The sequence below is a fragment of the Rhyacophila brunnea genome, unplaced genomic scaffold, assembly GCF_057557595.1.
Source record: "Rhyacophila brunnea isolate RB1 unplaced genomic scaffold, BYU_Rbru_1.0 scaffold_4, whole genome shotgun sequence".
Lineage (NCBI taxonomy): Eukaryota > Metazoa > Arthropoda > Insecta > Trichoptera > Rhyacophilidae > Rhyacophila > Rhyacophila brunnea.
This window is the reverse complement of record NW_028233068.1, coordinates 36,705,152-36,723,533: the sequence shown is the minus strand read 5'-3', so window position 1 is coordinate 36,723,533 and position 18,382 is coordinate 36,705,152. Positions and strand designations below refer to the sequence as shown.

At 33.0% G+C, this 18,382-nt stretch overlaps 1 protein-coding gene across 1 annotated transcript in view; it reads left to right on the top strand.

Moving 5' to 3' along the window:
* The window catches only part of LOC147067318 (protein Skeletor, isoforms B/C), a 102,290-nt gene extending 84,152 nt beyond the window's left edge, over positions 1 to 18,138 (top strand). The window contains exons 5-15 of the mRNA XM_085954783.1: positions 6,821 to 7,039; positions 9,838 to 10,038; positions 11,724 to 11,744; positions 12,768 to 12,860; positions 14,142 to 14,385; positions 15,075 to 15,283; positions 15,682 to 15,823; positions 16,303 to 16,426; positions 16,674 to 16,804; positions 17,271 to 17,434; positions 17,703 to 18,138. Coding sequence (XP_085810909.1) covers positions 6,821 to 7,039; positions 9,838 to 10,038; positions 11,724 to 11,744; positions 12,768 to 12,860; positions 14,142 to 14,385; positions 15,075 to 15,283; positions 15,682 to 15,823; positions 16,303 to 16,426; positions 16,674 to 16,804; positions 17,271 to 17,434; positions 17,703 to 17,879 — 1,725 coding nt within the window. The 3' untranslated portion in view covers positions 17,880 to 18,138. The remainder of the gene's footprint in view (positions 1 to 6,820; positions 7,040 to 9,837; positions 10,039 to 11,723; positions 11,745 to 12,767; positions 12,861 to 14,141; positions 14,386 to 15,074; positions 15,284 to 15,681; positions 15,824 to 16,302; positions 16,427 to 16,673; positions 16,805 to 17,270; positions 17,435 to 17,702) is intronic.
* Positions 18,139 to 18,382: the final 244 nt, after the last annotated feature.

The window sequence follows — 18,382 nt, the reverse complement described above, 5'->3', positions numbered from 1 at the left end:
AACAGCACCTCTCTTGGATGTGCTAAATTTTATAGCGATATAGACAGTTTTGACTGTTTACAAACATATGAAAAACTACCCTCGATAGCTGCCAATAGCAGTCTTATGTATAGAATAGATTCGCTGTTAGTGATTATACTGTGGAAGCACACAGTGATAGGATAATAATATATTAAATAACTGTATAATATTATGATATTATCCTGAAAGTTGAGGTGGGGGGGTGGAGTAAGAATAACGCTGACTCACGCTGGAAAATCTCCGAATGCCCTATATTCGCCCGGAACATTGAATTTATTCATTGTATGCAGCGTTTCCATACAAATTATTTGTTCCTCCCGTCGAATTTGCCTACTTACTTACAGTAAGTATAAAAGGATCAAGTGAATATTTTGTATTGTATTGAAGCTTATAATAATGGCAAAGAAGATATATTTTATATTATGAAAGGATTCTTATACTATTATAATAATATTATATATAGGTATGGCTTTCTTCTTAAATGTCTGATATAGATTATGATTATGTAGGTACTTCAATTGGAAGACAAAAGTTGAAAGACAAGGCACAACAATTTTAGAGGGTTTTAGATGGGGTGTTAATTCAGTGTTAGTTAGTGGAATATATTTATGGGAGGATTTAATAGACGAATTCTTTAAGGCAGAGTGTTACGTTTTTAGATTTATATCAGAACCTGCAAATTAATACAATTTACTAATAATTTTAAATAATCAATACGTATCTATGAAAATTGAAATATGTTTTTAATTAAAAAGATAAACTAAGGTAGTACCTATATATTGATAATAAATTACCTAAGTAGGTATATAAAGTGTGCATTTTTTGGTAATCTGATTATTTTTAGTGTTTTTGAAATTATTTAATAATGTCACAGAACGATATTTGAAAACTTCATAGTTTTAATGTACCTACCTACCTATGTATTTTTTTTTTATTTAAAAACTATCGATTTTTATAAAACAGTAAAAATGTGTATAAATTGAACTTTTTATTTATATCGCATTGAGCTGTGATAATGTCACAATACCAAAGCTCGAATCGATATAAATAAAACCAATTAAAGTAATATTCATTTATGTTTTGTCGAAAAATCTATTTTATCACGTTTTTCTTAGCTCGTATTCTTATTTATCCGGTGGTTGTTTATCCAGTGCAAATCTTGAAATCGATCTTTAACTAACTTCCCGACTAGCTAGACATTTGAAACTTTTAGAATATATCAGAACACGATGCCAATGCATTCTTTCAATACTTTTTAGAATTGAATTCATTTTCAGTTAATTCTGTTTTGTATGGAAAGTTATTTCGGAAGAAATCCGTAATCCAATCCAATATTATTGGTTGCTAAGGGGGTGGTCCTAGCAACTAAATTATTAATATATACGTGCGTTACTATTGGAAAACTACATTTCAGTATTCTATATTAATGTTTGTTGCAAAATAGCAAAAAAATGATTTGTTGACAATTGCCTTGTTTGTCCTAAATTATTAATACATAGAATTGTCAAGTTTATATGATTCAAAAACGTGGTATATAAAAAGTTCTTTTTATATTATAATTATTTAAAATTTAAAACAAAATATCTACGTTAAAACCGTTCATTTTTCAAAAATCGTTTCTTGACTTTTTAAAGAACATTTAAAATAAAATATATTAATTCGAAGTTTTCAAATTCACTAGCAGAGGCATTACGATCACCCTTAATATCGAGGGTTAACGACTAGAATAATATATCAAGAAAATGTTCACTGTACGGTGTAGGAAAATTTCAGTAAATATTTTTTGTGCGCATTGTATTTTATGTTAAACTAGTTATAATATTGTCACTAGCAAATATATGCGATCATGTAGGTTTTATGTTTCGGGGAAAATCGTCGCTATAGGTACACGATGTTTACTGAATTTTCCTATTATACTTGCTTTATACTTCATTCTGGTCCTTATTCCTGTTTATAATCCTTCACGCAATACCGCATGCGGCCACCGGGGGATTTTGCTACGGCCACCAGCGCTTTACATAATAATATTTCAAAAAAATATTTATAAAGTTATGAAATTGGTTGAATACACACGACTTGTCTTAAATTTCTTTCCATGATTTTTTTTTTTTTTTGTTAACTGTCAATTCATAGTGGAGCTGCATTGTATTGTTGTTTTTATTAAATAAAACGCAATTTTTTTGTAGTACTTATTCCACTTTTAATTAATAGATTAGGACCGGTTTCGTCCGCCTCAGAGGGATATTTTCAACTGTTTCTTCTTCTTCTCTCAACTTCTTTCCATGCTCAAATGATCCATAATGTGCTTTTGTGATGAGATCATGTGTAAAATAGTCCGTTTATGAGGATAAAGTCAATTAAAAGAATTGGCAACGATTGCTTCATTAATATTGACGATTTTTACTACTACTGTATACTGTGAAAGATCATTCAGTGTAATGCACTTCATAAAAAACAAATATCGATGCCAGTTGACAGTGTAAACTTAGAAGTAGCTATGCGGCTCGCATTGGAAAAGGGAGTATTAAGGAATTCCATTTGCATTATTTTTAAATAAATAGATATGTACTAAAATGTTCAAATGTCTTTTATTAAATGGACTTGTCTATAAATAAATTGATCCATTTTTCTTAGTAAATAAAATTTAGCTTTATTTTTTTCAATCACAACAAAAGTGAAATTTGGTGCGGCCACCAGACGTTTCCATAGAACTGTCAATGTCAATCGTGCGGCCACAGTTAAATTTCTCGTGAGAACCACTGCTCTAGACAGTATCGTAAAATAGCACTGCTACTCTTTTTCTCTTTTACATTGAATATCCATATGACGCATATATACGTGAGCTATGTTATCAATGCACTTAAAGACGGCCTTAATTAAACAAAACAGGTTTCGCCATAAGCTCTGTGTGTGCTTATATACATAGACGTGTTCATTTTAATTTGAATATTCTGTTAATTTTAAAAAAATCATTTATTACTAACACATATCCTTATACAATAAATTAGATAGTACCTAATTATAAGTAGCTTATATTATATTGACAGTGACATAAATACATCTAAGGTATGACAAAAACAGTATGTTTGGCCTAGAGGTAATTTTGGAGCTCGCAAAACAAATGGCATTACCTTATTGAATTGAAACAAAAATTTCATTTCGAATAATTAGTATTGAGGTTTTACTTTCTACTCGTGTAGCAAATATTTTATTTTGATTGGTGTGATTATTTTGATAATTTGTATGTAGATTGGTGCAACCGTCTCTTAGTTTGGCCGCCTATGATCGCAGCCCACTTACTACAAAATGGCGCGACGCCCACGTTTATATAATAATTATAATGGCGTTGATTCTACGTGAATAGAGGCAACAGCGAGTTATTATTTTGTAACGGGTAGAGGCTGGCCGGGCCATTAAAGGCCTTTATTGTTTCAGTGTTCTGATCCAGCTTTTGGTTCAGGTCGTTCAGGACACGAGGCCGACGCGCGGCGCTCACATCCGCCGTATTCAGGCGTATCTATTATTATGTGACATTTATGTATACATTTATGTATATTATTTTGTTTTTAAGTTGATTATCAGTACAAAAAAATAATGATGCATACAAAAGGTGCTTACTATTTGTGAACACTCTTCAGAGTGCATGATCATACAAACGCCAGTCCAAAAAATGTCTCTGTTAGTGGATTTTCTGATAAAAGATAAGTCTGTTTGAGAAGAAAGTTGAGGGGAAGGAAAAAACATAATAAAAAACAATATTTTAAAGGACGAAAATATAAGAAAAATATGTTTCTCATTCTTTTATGCTTTATGCTTTTATGTTGAAATTTTGTCGAAAAAACTTCATTTTTCTACTTTCTATCTACTTTCCGAGATAATTAAATGTAAATATTTGGGGGGATACACGCTTTTCCGCTATTTTAATGAGACCCTCATCGTATCTTCGTCATCATATTTAGTCGACGGCACTGATACAATGGAGAAAAAAACTTCTCATCTATAACGATGGCGATCTACATATCATGTGTTTATCATTGTTTTACGTTGAATATCCGATAATTAAATTTATATATTAGCATAAAAACATTTAACTCTCTGTTCTTCTGTCTGAACATACATATAGGTACGAAGTTTTTTGTTATCACTGTTAAAGCTGTTTTTTTTTTTTGTGAAATAATCAGATATCCGAATCAACTTCCGGCATTTGGACACCATAATTATGCCTAACGGATGCATCACCATGTTCGCAGGACGAACTGATATCCGTTAGATACTAATTGCTGAACACCAAGGGCTAAGTAATCTAACATCGCTTCAAAATTAAATTGAACTCGTTATTTTGATTCATTGAAGTGTTGACATGAAAATGAGTGCTACTGTAATAACCACAACACGCTAAATATGAAAGCAGCTGAAATGGTGGACTCCTTTGAGAGCAAGATCCTGAGGCATATACGGACCCATGAACGATGGTGGGGAGTGGAGAATTAGGTACAACATGGAACCATACCGTTATACCAAGATTCAAAACTCTCCTTCATAAAACTCCAGATTCTAAACTGGGCAGGCCATATCCAGCGCATGCTTGAATCACAGATACCGAAGAAGATCCTCGAAGGAAACCCAGGGGGGAAAGGCCAGTGGGAAAGCCACGCACACGATGGGATGATAATATTACGAAAGATGCCAACCAGGTGCTAAAAATCAGGAACTGGAAAAGACGTGCGGAAGACGGAGGTGGATGAGGCCAGGGCTCGACTTTAGCTGTAGCGCCATCGAAGAAGAAGAAGAAGTAATAACCACAACACGAGAAGACTTCAAAAATAATTATCGCATACGTTATTCACAATTTGCAATACATATATTTTAGCAAATAAAAACACATTCGGGACGTAACGACTTTTCGCGTTGTTCTACTGTGAAAGTGCATTTCCACTAACCAGAGTAGTTACATCCATTATTACAATAACTTGACGGATATCGTCCGCGTTTATTAGCCACATACAAATGCCATAGATAGACCTCGCCTTCAAGGAATCAATTTAATACGTTGCAGTGTTGTTTTTTTTCCAACATATCTTTTAGTAATGGCGGATAACTTGGCCGCCGAAAACTATTAATTTCCTAACGTAACGTTTTTGGCGAGTCATAAATTCGATATTCTTCTTCTTCTTCGTAAGATTGTAATCTCTCACGATGACTTCCTATGACTATAGGTACAGAGTAATCGCGAAACAATCTCGTACATTGCTGCAATTACTTCTTCGTGAAAATCCTAAAATAATAAACTATGTAACAATTCAACCATCGCCAGCTACTTTAAAACGTATTTGTATGTATTAAGGTACCTACAGTGAGGTGCGTAGTATGGGGTCGGATGGGGAAAATTTCCACCGAGACCGCGAATAACATTTCAAATTTTATATTCCTTTTTTAAATTCATCAATGTGTGAATAGTAGACGTAAATGTAATATCTAAATCTAGTAGACCTAAAATTTCACTTTTCTACAAACTAGAACAATGCATTATCTCTAAATGTGTGATGATGTAACATTAACTGATGACTGCAAATAAAAATATGTAGGTAGTTATAAAATCAAATAAGACGTATTGATAAAAATTACATGAATGATCTCGTTCACATCACTTTACTTTATGTGCGTTGCCGAGTCGTAATATATTTATTGTTTTTGAAAGTTTCAGTTAATACTGGGATGACTCAAACATATCGATTTGACAGTTTTCAATTCAAAGATAAATTCTCGGTGAGAAATATATGATATTAAAAACTCGAATCAATCTCAGTATCCAGATGAAATTCTGCCTTACGCCACGCGTATTTTGTTTCCCGCTTGCAGGAAAAACTGCACACGCCACTAGATACCTACATACAGTGACGTCCTGTGAGGGTAGGCAGATTGAACGTCGCTTGGGGGCGGCAGTTATTCGAAGGGTGGCAAATCGAGGAGAATCATTTGGTATATATAGAAATAGCTACCTACCTAAACTTAATAATAATGAAATATCTTTCCATTAAAAAAAATCAGCTCACTGGTTGGAAACAAAATGTATTAATTGACATAAAAGGTTTAACAAGACTGTATTTTTTTTGTCGAGTTCGCGATGTCTAGTTTACTTCCGTTGCCTTTCGGCGTCGATGGTGACCAGAAACGACACGTGAATGGATGATAAAAAATACTGTATAAAAAAATGTGGCGGCATTTTGGCGCTGCCCAAGGGCGGCATTTCGTCTAGGGACGTCACTGCCTAAATATTTTATCTGCTATCTAGTTTTAAATGTATTGGTGATAGGAATTCTTTAACTATATATGTGTAGTGATACTTAAAAAAATATTTACGTATAATTAGGTAAACACTATGCAGTTATGTACGTTCCTACATCTTACATGACGTGTAGGTGCGGCAAATCCTAAAAACACAAAAAAAAATCAGATGGCTTAATAACCCCGCATGTTTTCTGAAGTTGGAAAGCTGATGTTATCTAGTAATGGATCGTTAAAAAGGTTTTTGACAGAATGTAAGTAAAAAAAGTAAATTACCAATATAGATCGTGAGTGGAGCATATGGGACTCCACAGATTAATATTTTTACGGGGAATAATTGCGAGTCATTTTTACAGACCATTAGGTCCTAAATTACACATTGAAAACAGTTGGTACTATGCATTTTTGCTCAACCTAGCAACCCACAGTTTCCTTGACGCACGTTCTACCAAATCGGCTACATACCGTAAATTTTGACAGTAGTATAATATATTTTTATTGAATTGTTTCGCAGGTGGATTTTGGGGAAGTATTCATCCCGCCAGGCCTCGAAGCTCCACGGGCCAGGGTTCTCCCAGAACTCAAGCGGCTAGCCCACGGGCTCCGGTCGGGGAACGTCAGTGTACTGGATGCAAAGACCTTCTACATCCCGAATCTTCATTATGATGGCGCAGGCCCCGATGCCTACTTCTGGGTTGGTACTGGCGTTGAACCCAACCCATACGGAATGAAGGTAGTGATTTTATTTCGATTACGATTTTAAACTATTTTCTCCCTCCTACCAGTTCGAGAGAAAAGCGAATAGCTCGATTAACCAACAACCGCAAAAAGCAATCCTCTCGGGAGTATTATATGTTGATACCAATGACATCTACTGACGGAATTACGACACATGACATTTTCCTGAAAAAATATAATTATTTATTGTAATCAAATTAATGTCTATAATAATGAGTACCATTTCAATTGCAAAGTTATTCACACTTACAATTTAAAATAAATTCCTAAAAGAAGACTTCGTTGAGCCCACTTTGATTACTATTGTATTACGTACATGTTTTTCTTATTAATGTTATTCGTGTATTATTAAAATCATGCAGATTAAGGGTGGGGAACCACTTTTGTTGGCAAGGCAGAATTAAGCTAAATTGTTACTTACTAACTTACTTACTAACTTACTAACTTTAAAAAAATGGATATTTAGATTCATTGAAAAAGGTCGCACACACCTGTGGGTATATTTTATACTTATCGACTGCTAAAGTGATAAAATGATAAATATTATCAAACTTAGGGTAGGTTTGTATCGAAGTATTAGCACTTATTGTAACAATTACAATCAGTTGGTTGTAATTGTTGTAATTGTTGCAATAAGTGCTATATTTTAACAGCAGCAAGAGAGGTGCTGTTAAAATATAGCACTTATTGCAACAATTACAACCAACTGATTGTAATTGTTACAATAAGTGCTAATACTTGGATACAACCCTATCCCAAGTTTGATAATATTTATCACTTCATCACTTTAGCGGTCAAAGTATAGAATAGACCCACTATCTAGATTAATAAATTAATAATAGGTACATATCCCGACTGCTGGCGTTACTCTAATAAAAACATAATTGTAAGCCTTGCAATGTACCTAAGTACCTACAGTTGTGTTGTGTCAAAAATATTTTTTTAATACTTAAATTATTTGCAATTGATTGTCTTAAAATTCTGCCACTAGCTCAAAATATCTAGTGTTTTAGAGCAACTAATTTGATGTTGATAGTTAACGGTTACTTGAATATTTTTTAATACATTTCCCTTCCTTTGGGAGGCTTCGTAATCAATGCAGGGTAGCGACAAATTCTTATTGAATTATTCAAAAATTCATTCTATGTTCGCTATTTTATAAAACCTGTTTTTTATTTAACCTGTTGGGGTCTCTCAGTGTGTGGTGTTCGATGTGTTGTAAAAATGGATATAACAATGGAATTTAATTACGTGTTCTTTAAACATTATATTTTAGTTTACCGAATAGTGAACGAGAATCGGTGAATTGGTTGTTCATTCCATAAAGAATCCGAAAGACAGAAAAATCGCTGCGACTCACTATTTTTTTAATTCCAAATAAACCGTATACTGCAAAAAGTTTAATAATGATAATGCTTAGACCAGCGATTTCCAAAAGGCGCGGAGTGTTGCAAAGGGAGGCGCGAAAAGTTTAACACAATTAATGTAGCCACAGGTTTGCAGATTGCATATGCATAGTTTATAAAACGGCCGCTAGTTATAAACTACATAAAAAACAGTCGTACAAAAGGTTGTTTGCAAACATGTCTAAAAATATGGAGACTAATTTTATAATACCTCACTTCTATACTATTTTGAAGCGCGCTGGCTATCTCGTGAAAAAATGAAATGAAAGTCAAATCATAATGTTGAAATTTGAGGCAAATTTGCTTAGGAACGATAATTTTGTTATTAAACTAAACTTGTCTATTCGGTTGAAATTTAAAAAAAATTGAGTGAATAAATCAATACAAGGACCACTAATACGTTCATTGATTTAAAAAGACAAAGTGAAGGCATTCATAAAAAATTGGAGCTTTGGAAATCAAAATTACAAAAAAATAAGTTCGCCATGTTTCCACATTTAAATGATTTCTGCGGCAGATATATTGAAGCAAACAAAAATCTATTTACTGAGTTCTTGGTTAGCTCGCTAATGCACTTTTCACGTTATTTTTATAATAGTAAAAAAAAGTCGCTGCTTTGTTTCAGAGCTATTAAATATTTTAAATATGTGGTTGTGCTTTGCAATTTGATGTGATACCTAAATGATGATTGATATACTTAAATGATAACTCCCGTGTATAATTTAGGAAACACTACATTAGAGCACCACCCTGCCCTTAACCTCAGCAATAGGTAGGTGGGCCCGCTTCAGGATATGGTGCCCATGATAGAATCCATTTGTCAATGAGCGATATTTGGATTGACTACTATTGAAATTGATTGTGCTGTAATCAATGAATATAATATAAGTACCTAGTAAAACCTTGTTTATTTAATGAAATAAAGGGGGGGAGGCGCCAAGATTAGATTATTTTAAAGGGAGACATAGCAACATAAAGTTTGGAAACCACTGGCTTAGACTATAGATAGATCGTGATAATGCGTTTAACGCAAGCGTCCGTCTCCCATGTTCAACGCTGGATCTTCAATGGATTTACAGTGGTAGGAAACAATAAAATAAAAACCATAAATTATTCAAACTATTAACGTGCCTAGTGAAAATAACTAAGTGTCTCTTCCTTATGCAATTATTACTGTCTCTAGTATTGCTAGCGAATCCGAGGAGGTATTGGGGTAATTGGACTGGTCTGGACCATTCATTACCCATAGGGGTCTCATACCCGACAAGAAAAAAAAGGAAAAGTTTTGACCACTCAAGACAATTTAAAATCAGCGAAAGAAACAAAAATAAAATATTAATATCGCTGAATATCATTTTTAATTAATCGTGTTATTGAATATTTCCAGGTTCCCAACGAAATGGGATCCCTGGAGCCGCTGAGAGGTTACCAAGGCGAAGACATCGAACTCCAACTTCCCGGAAACTATACAGCCTACGACTTCGACTGGCTGGCGGTGTGGTGTGTGCAATACAGACACAACTTTGGACACGTAAATATTCCCAAGGATCTGGACGTTCCTCCAGCACTTGGTCAAACGAAAATCACGGTAAGAAATCTACCTTACTTGCTGAAACTCACGTACACAATTCGCCAACTCTACGTTACATAACATTACCACCTAATCGTCATGGTAAAATAAATAAACATTGCATATTTTCTTACAAAATATTCTACTCGTCTCCATTTATTTATCGTGGTGACACCTAGGCATCAAACTTATGTAATGTAGCATCTCTGTTACCTATAGTAGTTTTAGTCAAAGATTGCACCATGCTTCTAAATTTGAATAAACAAACATATTGATATATTCCATCTCCATATTGATGCGTTTATTTTCAAAAACCGATAAGTCCACAATCCAATATTTGTCGCAAACACGGTTTTGTCACGTTGCGTATTTCATGTCTAAGCGGTTGTTTTTAAGGTTAGTATGTTCTTTCAAATCACAGATACCAATATATTCATTTCAGTCGAATTCTTTACTTCAGTGGTGCATAACCCATTTGAAAGAAGGGTCAATTTATCCATTTTCTAAATTTTCACGGGCTACAGTGAGCAAAAGTGTTGAAAGATAATAATATATTATAATATGTACTAGACAAGACATCTATATGAAATAATTGTTATTTTGGGCTGCATGCGGCCCACGGATCGTGGTATGTGCAATAGCTTAACAAGTTACATATAGAATTTGTAAACTATTAGAATATTTAGGTACATACATACTTTTTGTTAGACTTTGACCATTTATTATGTAGACTTATCGGGTTTTGAAAATAAATGTCTTATATAATGTTGTTGTGATAAGACTTAAGAATTATTACTTAGGGACTTACATAATAAAGTAATAAATACCAATTTGTCGTTTATCTTGAATTTAAGTTGCTCATGCTGGTGGGTTCCTACTACTATAGTCAGTTTATAGCAATATTCTCCATTAATTATAACATTTTCAGGAGAAAACGCATGACCCATTCAAATCTGAGACATCGCAGAGCTTCAAAAGAGGAAACATTAAGAAAAAGAAAATTAAACACAATATTAGAAAAATAATCAGAAATCCAGCAAAATCTTTTAAGCATTTAGTTTGGGATACGTTTAGATTTTAGTTGGACTTTCCTTACCATACATATAAACATTAATTATTTTTAATACCATATACATCTATGACGTCCCTGGACAAAGTGTCGTCCATCTTTTAACATTTTTTCCAAATCCCCACTGTGACAGACAGTATTCGCAGTACCAAATTTCAACCAACTGGTCTACTCACGCAGTTGGTATGCGATGGATATCCGGAATTAAATTTCTTCTGCAACTTATATTGAAAGAATGCATAAACTTGTAAAAGAAAAATAGTTCAGTGTTAAAAATATTTTTATTAGTTACCTTGTAATTTTTCATGTTTTACTCAATTTAAATCATTTAGAGGGCCTTATTTGCCTACCCTTACGGGACATCACTGCAAAGCATATTCACTGCGTTGATCAAAAGAAATTCATTAGTGAAAAGGAAAACATAAAAAATAATATTTAAATATTGTAAAGGTACTCGTAGATAAATAGGTTAAAATTAATTGATAATTTGAAAATCTGTTCCTACTTACCTACTAAAATATGGTTATATTTTTTCATTAAAAATAATAAAATAATTTAACAAAAAAATGGAATTTAATTATATTCACTTTTATCTTTTTCCTGGCATGTCTTTCAAATTGGATTTCAACTTTAGCCTCCGTGGTGGTACAACCCGGTAAGATTTTTTTCAATCCAATGATAATTTGGATATGTTTTGTACTTAACTTTTAATATGTTTTTAACACTTTTTAAGTATTTATGCACGTATAAAACCAAAATTGAATGTAGGTAGATAATAGGTATGTAAGTAAGTAGAATAACATGGCACTTAATCATTATGGAAAGGTTATTTAAATTGAAAAAAATGTAGAAAAGTTTTTAAAAAAAAAAAATATTCTGTGAAAGAATGTAAATAAAAATGACTGTTTTATAATTATATTTAATGACAAGTAGGTAATAGACTAAAATGCTTCCACATAAAATAATACACATGATAGAACTAAAGAGATCACAAAAATAAATTAATCACAATAATGATTCAATTCATGGTAATATTAAAGGTAGGTTTGCAATAGGTATTATATAATTATACATAAAATTAGTAAAAATAAATCTGTATTTATATTATTTATAAAAATATTAATATTGAATACATTCATATGCATAAATCACCACATAACAGTAACAGTTAAATGGGAAATAATCACTTAATTATACAAACTTTATCACTACTTATGAAATTTATACATACAATGTGTATTCCATCTTCATCACAGTCTTGCTTGATAATACATGTAATGTATTAAATGCTTATATAAAACCTTTATAAACTAATCAATAATCTGGAATTACCTACCACCAAATCATTTGAGGATAGTAAAAAAAATCGTTAAATGAGTTCCATAAAATCAATCAATATATTATAATAACGTCGTCGTATAATCTTATAAATTATAAAAAATAATGAATTATCAATCGATGAAAATAATATTTACTGCCAAATTAATGTATTAAACACCATTGTACCTACTTACCTAAACATTTGTATCTAATTTATTTACATTGAATTGATTTTTAAATGTAGTAGGTATCTTGGAAGAGTTTACATTGCATGACATATGTATTGGCAAAATTTATGATAACCATAATTAATGTTGTGTGAGTTAATCGTAATGAATTATTTTAATTGTTATTTCAGACAAGTTCCACGGCCAGACCACCACCAAAGTCGAATAAAGACAACTGCATAGAACTCCTTGATCGAAGAATGCAAGTTCGCTGGGAAATAAAAGTAAATTATAGTGAACATATTATTCATACCAGATAATAAGAAATTTTATGTCCTGCATCAACTTATAGTTGCAAATCCAATGTAGCCATAAAAACATTCGTTGATTATCAAAATGTAATAAAAATATATGAGATGTCACTCTGCTAAGTAAGAGTACAGAGACATGGTGATAATACGGGAAACAATCAAGATCAGTGACGAAACAAGTGATTGGCAAACGATGGAGCTGTTCTATGCAGAATGGCCCTTCGTTGAATGTGCAAAAAAATAAATCTATCACTATCTGTCAAAAATCATTGATAATTTAATGTTCAGCACCACTGGTTATATTATAAAAAAATGTGTCTATCAAAAATATAAAATAAATGGCAACATTAATAACAAAATTACATATATCAGACCTAAAAAGCAATAGGTAAATTTTCTGACAGCTTTTAATAACACATGAATTATTAATTATTCCGCTAACATTTTCTAATCAATATATTCAAAGTGATGGTCAACACATTTTATGACAATCAGCATTAAATCGAAAAGATACTTATTTTTGTCCAATTAGCGAGAATGTGTAATGATACAGGAAATTTACTCTACAGTGTCACTATGACAGTAGTGTGCGGTCCATAGGTACTGTATATGCGGAGTATCCCCAAATATATTATGTAATAATATTATGTACTTCTATAATTATATTTCTTGAGACCTATCGTGATTGTTTGTTATTGTTCACATTCTATATTATGCATATTAAGTATGTAAATATGTCTACCTACAACTCTGCAATACCATACACCACACTTCTTTATCGGCCAAAATTTAATTAGTTTAAAACTCTAAGTAGGTAAAAGTAAATATGTGTAGCAAATGGTAGATATATTTCAACAGCATCCATCCATACTAGTAAAAATCACCGCATGCTACTGCACTATGGATACGCAAAAATGATTCGCAGTTGTATTGGTATTGCTTGATAGCATTGAAACAGGCATTGTAGCAAATGATACCAAAACATTTGCAAATTGCTCATGGTGCCACTGTAGAATGGTTTACCTATAGTTGCAAAAACTTTTTTAAATTGCTTTGTAACAGATCGCCAGCCTGTTTTGTGCCAGTGTATATATTTGTATAGTTTGAATAATTTGTATAGTTTGAAAAATAAGTAATGAGACAAAATATATTTTCATCTCTATTTAACTCTAACAAAAGTTATAGTGTTGTGGACCCTTTATATATATCATTTTTTTGATATTTAAACAATTTAATGTTAACTTTTCTATCCAGGGTGACATGGTTGAAATAGAACTGACAGCTCACCTAAGACCAGAGCAGTACATGAGCTTCGGAATCAGCGGCATACAAGGCAAGCCCTTCATGATAGGGGCTGATATTGCAGTGGTGCACTGGAACGACTCTTCGGATTCTGCGCAAATTCAGGACTATACCGTCACTCATGCTGCACAATGCGATGGAAAAGCTGGAGTCTGCCCCGATACTCGGCTAGGAGGCAGCAACGACATTATGCTGGGTATTGATTTTTTTTAAATTCACCAATTCATCTTAATTACATTCAAAGGCGACTTTATCTTAGGGGTTTGAATGGAACATCCCCACATCCATATCATGTCAAAAATACATGTGTAATATTTTTATTATTAGACATAATATACCTGTGGCGAAGAGTGGAGCTGTTGAGATCCAACATAAATAGTGCACACTAAACTTTGTCAGTCAGATTTATTTGTTTTTATTGAATACAGATTGTAGATGGTTAGTTTTTATAATTAAATTTCACCCTGCTTGCCCTTGCTAAGAATGAAAATAATGAATATGAAGAATGAATATTATGTATTATTATCTTTTATGTCATCAGGCATTGTCATTAGACAACTGCGAATAACTAACTCACTAACTCCGTTTACAAAATAGTTTTACTAAAAAATATAGCCATAAATATAAATACCTACCGCATAATAATTGTTTATTGCGTTAACTCAAACTGCACTATTTATTAATTAGGAGAGCTGTTTGAAACATTTGACAACAAAAGGTATCAAATAAAACCAATAAATTGAATGTTCATATGAATCACAAACTTCTATTCTATCAGAAATTAATATTTGCTGTCGTAAAACAATTCCTCTTCGGTTACACTGTTTCCCCAATGGTGAATTAATCTTAACAATGTGTAGCTTATTGTGTGAATCTACTTTTTAGTGTCAGCATCGAAGCGAGACGGCATCACGACGGTTGTGTACCGGCGCCCTATGGCTGCGAAGGAACCGAGCCGGGACAAAGCTATCCCCAAAACTGGAGACGTCTCTGTCATCGCAGCGTTCGGCCCACTCAATTCAAGACAAGAGGCCAATGCACATTCTTTGACAGACAAGACCAGAGAAGATGTACGGATTAATTTTGGCGCAACGGTATGTAAAAGAGACAGACATTTTGTAAATGCATTTAAAAATTAATAGATCTAAAAAATCTTAACACCACTGCGCATAGATGTACTGAGATATGACTATATTCTAAAACATTAGAACGAGAGGTTTAAAAGAATACTATTTTATGTAATAAAAATACTTTATGCAGTCATCAAATATTTAAAATAAATATAAAGGATAATAAGGCTTCAAAATTATATAAATAGATTATCTACAACGTTTAAGAAATGTCCAGGGTTATGCTCTGAAAATACCAAAAAAGCTCTATTTTGACCTACGCTGAGCATGTGGGCCGTTAATGATGAATAGTCAACAAGAAATTTTAATTTGTGGATTTTAATCTAATTAATTTTATAATTTGTGAAATATTTTTGTTTCAGGATTTCAACACTTGCATTGGTCTAGCAGCACCCATTGGAAATGGTGTGAAGGCTTGGCCTGGCCGAATGATCTCCGGAGAGACTGTTCTATCAGTGAAAATTGGGCCGACAGGTGGTCAACGTGGCTACACAGCAATTACATGTAGGTTTTAATGACTATATGAGACGCATATGAGAGATTAACCCATTGCAAATAACGATATCCATTGGCATAACTAGAAAAATAGGGCCCTAGAAATCCTCCAAGGATCTCAAAGTACCTATGACACTGTCCGATTTTAGGATTCAAGAACCTTTGGATAGTTTTTCAATTCATAACACCGTGTAAATATTTTTTATGTTTAGTCGACATCCTGATGGCCGTCCTTGTGATGGATAAATTCTAGTTCTTCAACCATTACATTGTTCATTTAATACTTTGGACGCTGAAGACGCACCTGGCGCGTAATGACCAGGGATCGATGTAATTAACGTGCATTTTAAAGGTGGTAATTAAAAAATCATTATCCAGTTAGCAGCGAATGAGTTAATGACTAAATTAAGGGCTTTACTTTTTTGTTGACAAATCTTACTTCACTCCTATGTTTTCTTGTATTGAATGTATTTATTTCGTTTTTGCAGCCTATCCATCATGGGGTATTGCTTGGTACATTAACGATTTGTTAATACCGGAATTATATGTGGAAAGAGGGCAGACATATCAATTCGTTGTTGAGGGAGGAGATGACAGAACTAACCCTGCAAAGTGAGTAACAAGAAATATTTCAAACTAACAGAACAGGAGTTTTGAGCAAAATTAATATACCTACCTATAATCAGTAACGATTTTCGAAGTAGCGCAAGTTTGACAGCTCGTGTAAGTGTCAGTCAGTGCTGAATTCAGTTCAAAATTTGGCCAGTGATCAACTTATTATCATCTGTCTATTATGTATTTAAAATTTTACTTTACCTCAAATATAATAACTTAATCTTTTATCTCGTTTTTATTTTAGGTTCCATCCGTTTTATATTTGTGATTCAGCGGAAGGAGGTTTCGGTCAAAAGTCAGAAGCTGAGCAACGGAGGCAGAGAGTGTTCGCAGGAGTAGCTTATGACTCGGAGAGATATCCATACCCGACAGCTGGTAAAATATTATTATCTTGTTTGTAACCTGTTCTACAATTTGTATTAGCAAAGAGGGACCCCATCAAACTCTTTGTGCCGCAACACTTAATATAGATTTAAGCATGTTTTAGTATAGTTTTACTGGTAACTATAGAAAAGTTAATTACTACACAAATACATTGTGTATTGAAATATGCCACTCGGAGATTGTGGGCTTATAACGTTGTGGATCCCAGGTTGTAATACTGGGTCTGGCAAGTACTTACACATATTGTTTTTCAATTTGTGTTTGAGTCAGAGTATAGACCTAATAGGTTGAGCAAACGGCTAACATCCATTTCTCGTAAAAACAAAAATCTGTTAATACAGACCTCCACTCTGTGTAGGCCCAAATGATCCTATTAGGATCGGACATGATAAAAAAAATTGAAATATTAGCAGACGATGCTAAGCTCGGTTGTAAATGTTTATTTTGATTTCATCAGCTGGGCGCTATTGCGAATGGACCCACAAGAACATAGACCGGTGGTCAGAGTCGGAAACATTCGAGAGTTACACCAAAACTTTGCGACTGGAATGCGAGGCCGGAGAGCCTGCTATGCTAAATTGGACAGTCGCTGAAGAAACGCCCGATCTAGTCTATTATCAGGTAAATAATTACTCAGTAACAATAATAGGTAATAATCGTCCACGATACATTTTCATGAAGATGTTGAAACATTATTCATTTCATTCACGGATAATCCGCTTCTAGATATTTCAATATAAATAAGGTGCCATAGTTGAAGCAGAAGCAGACAAGAAAGAGCGGGAGGGGGCCGGGCCATACAAGACAAGCTGATATGACAGGAATGAAGTAAACACATAAATTAATCAAAGCAATCTTAAAGATTAAATATATTTTTGTCTTTTTACAGTGTTATACACATAACAATCTAGGATGGAAAATCCACGTGGTCAACCCCGGTCAAACGTTGGACAGAAACGCACAGGGAGCGAGTTCATCAAGTCGAATTTTCAGTTGGCAGCACTGGAACGTTACGTTTATACTGCTTTCGATTTTGTCAAGCATACTGTCAACGCCTGGTAGATAAGATATGAATTTTAACAAAATAATATGTATATTTTTTGTATTCTATATAGTTCACATTGTGTAAAGGTTCGCTATTATTCTACTCTTAGACATTTGGTAAATTTTGTAATTTGAAATAATAATGTGTAAGTAATTTTTGACAATAATAATAATTTAATGTGATTCAAGTTGAATATTTCATAGATTTTAAGCTTTTAATAACACTAAAAATTTTTGGTCTTATAATAATAAATTATTATTAGTCAAGTGACCGACACGCCGTCAATATTAAGCTTTCTAAACAATTGACAATAATGCTCTTTGACTTCAGAAGCATTCAGCTGTGAAAAAATTAGAAGATTGTGTGTCAAATGACTATGTTTGCTTTATGAACTGAAATAAAATCGTAAAAGCATTTCAATTTACTATGCATAGTACTTATGTATCTAAAACTTTTTCAAATATCAATAGGTATAGTTAAAAATGTTCAAAACAAAATGTTGATGAATACAATAATGGTCTATG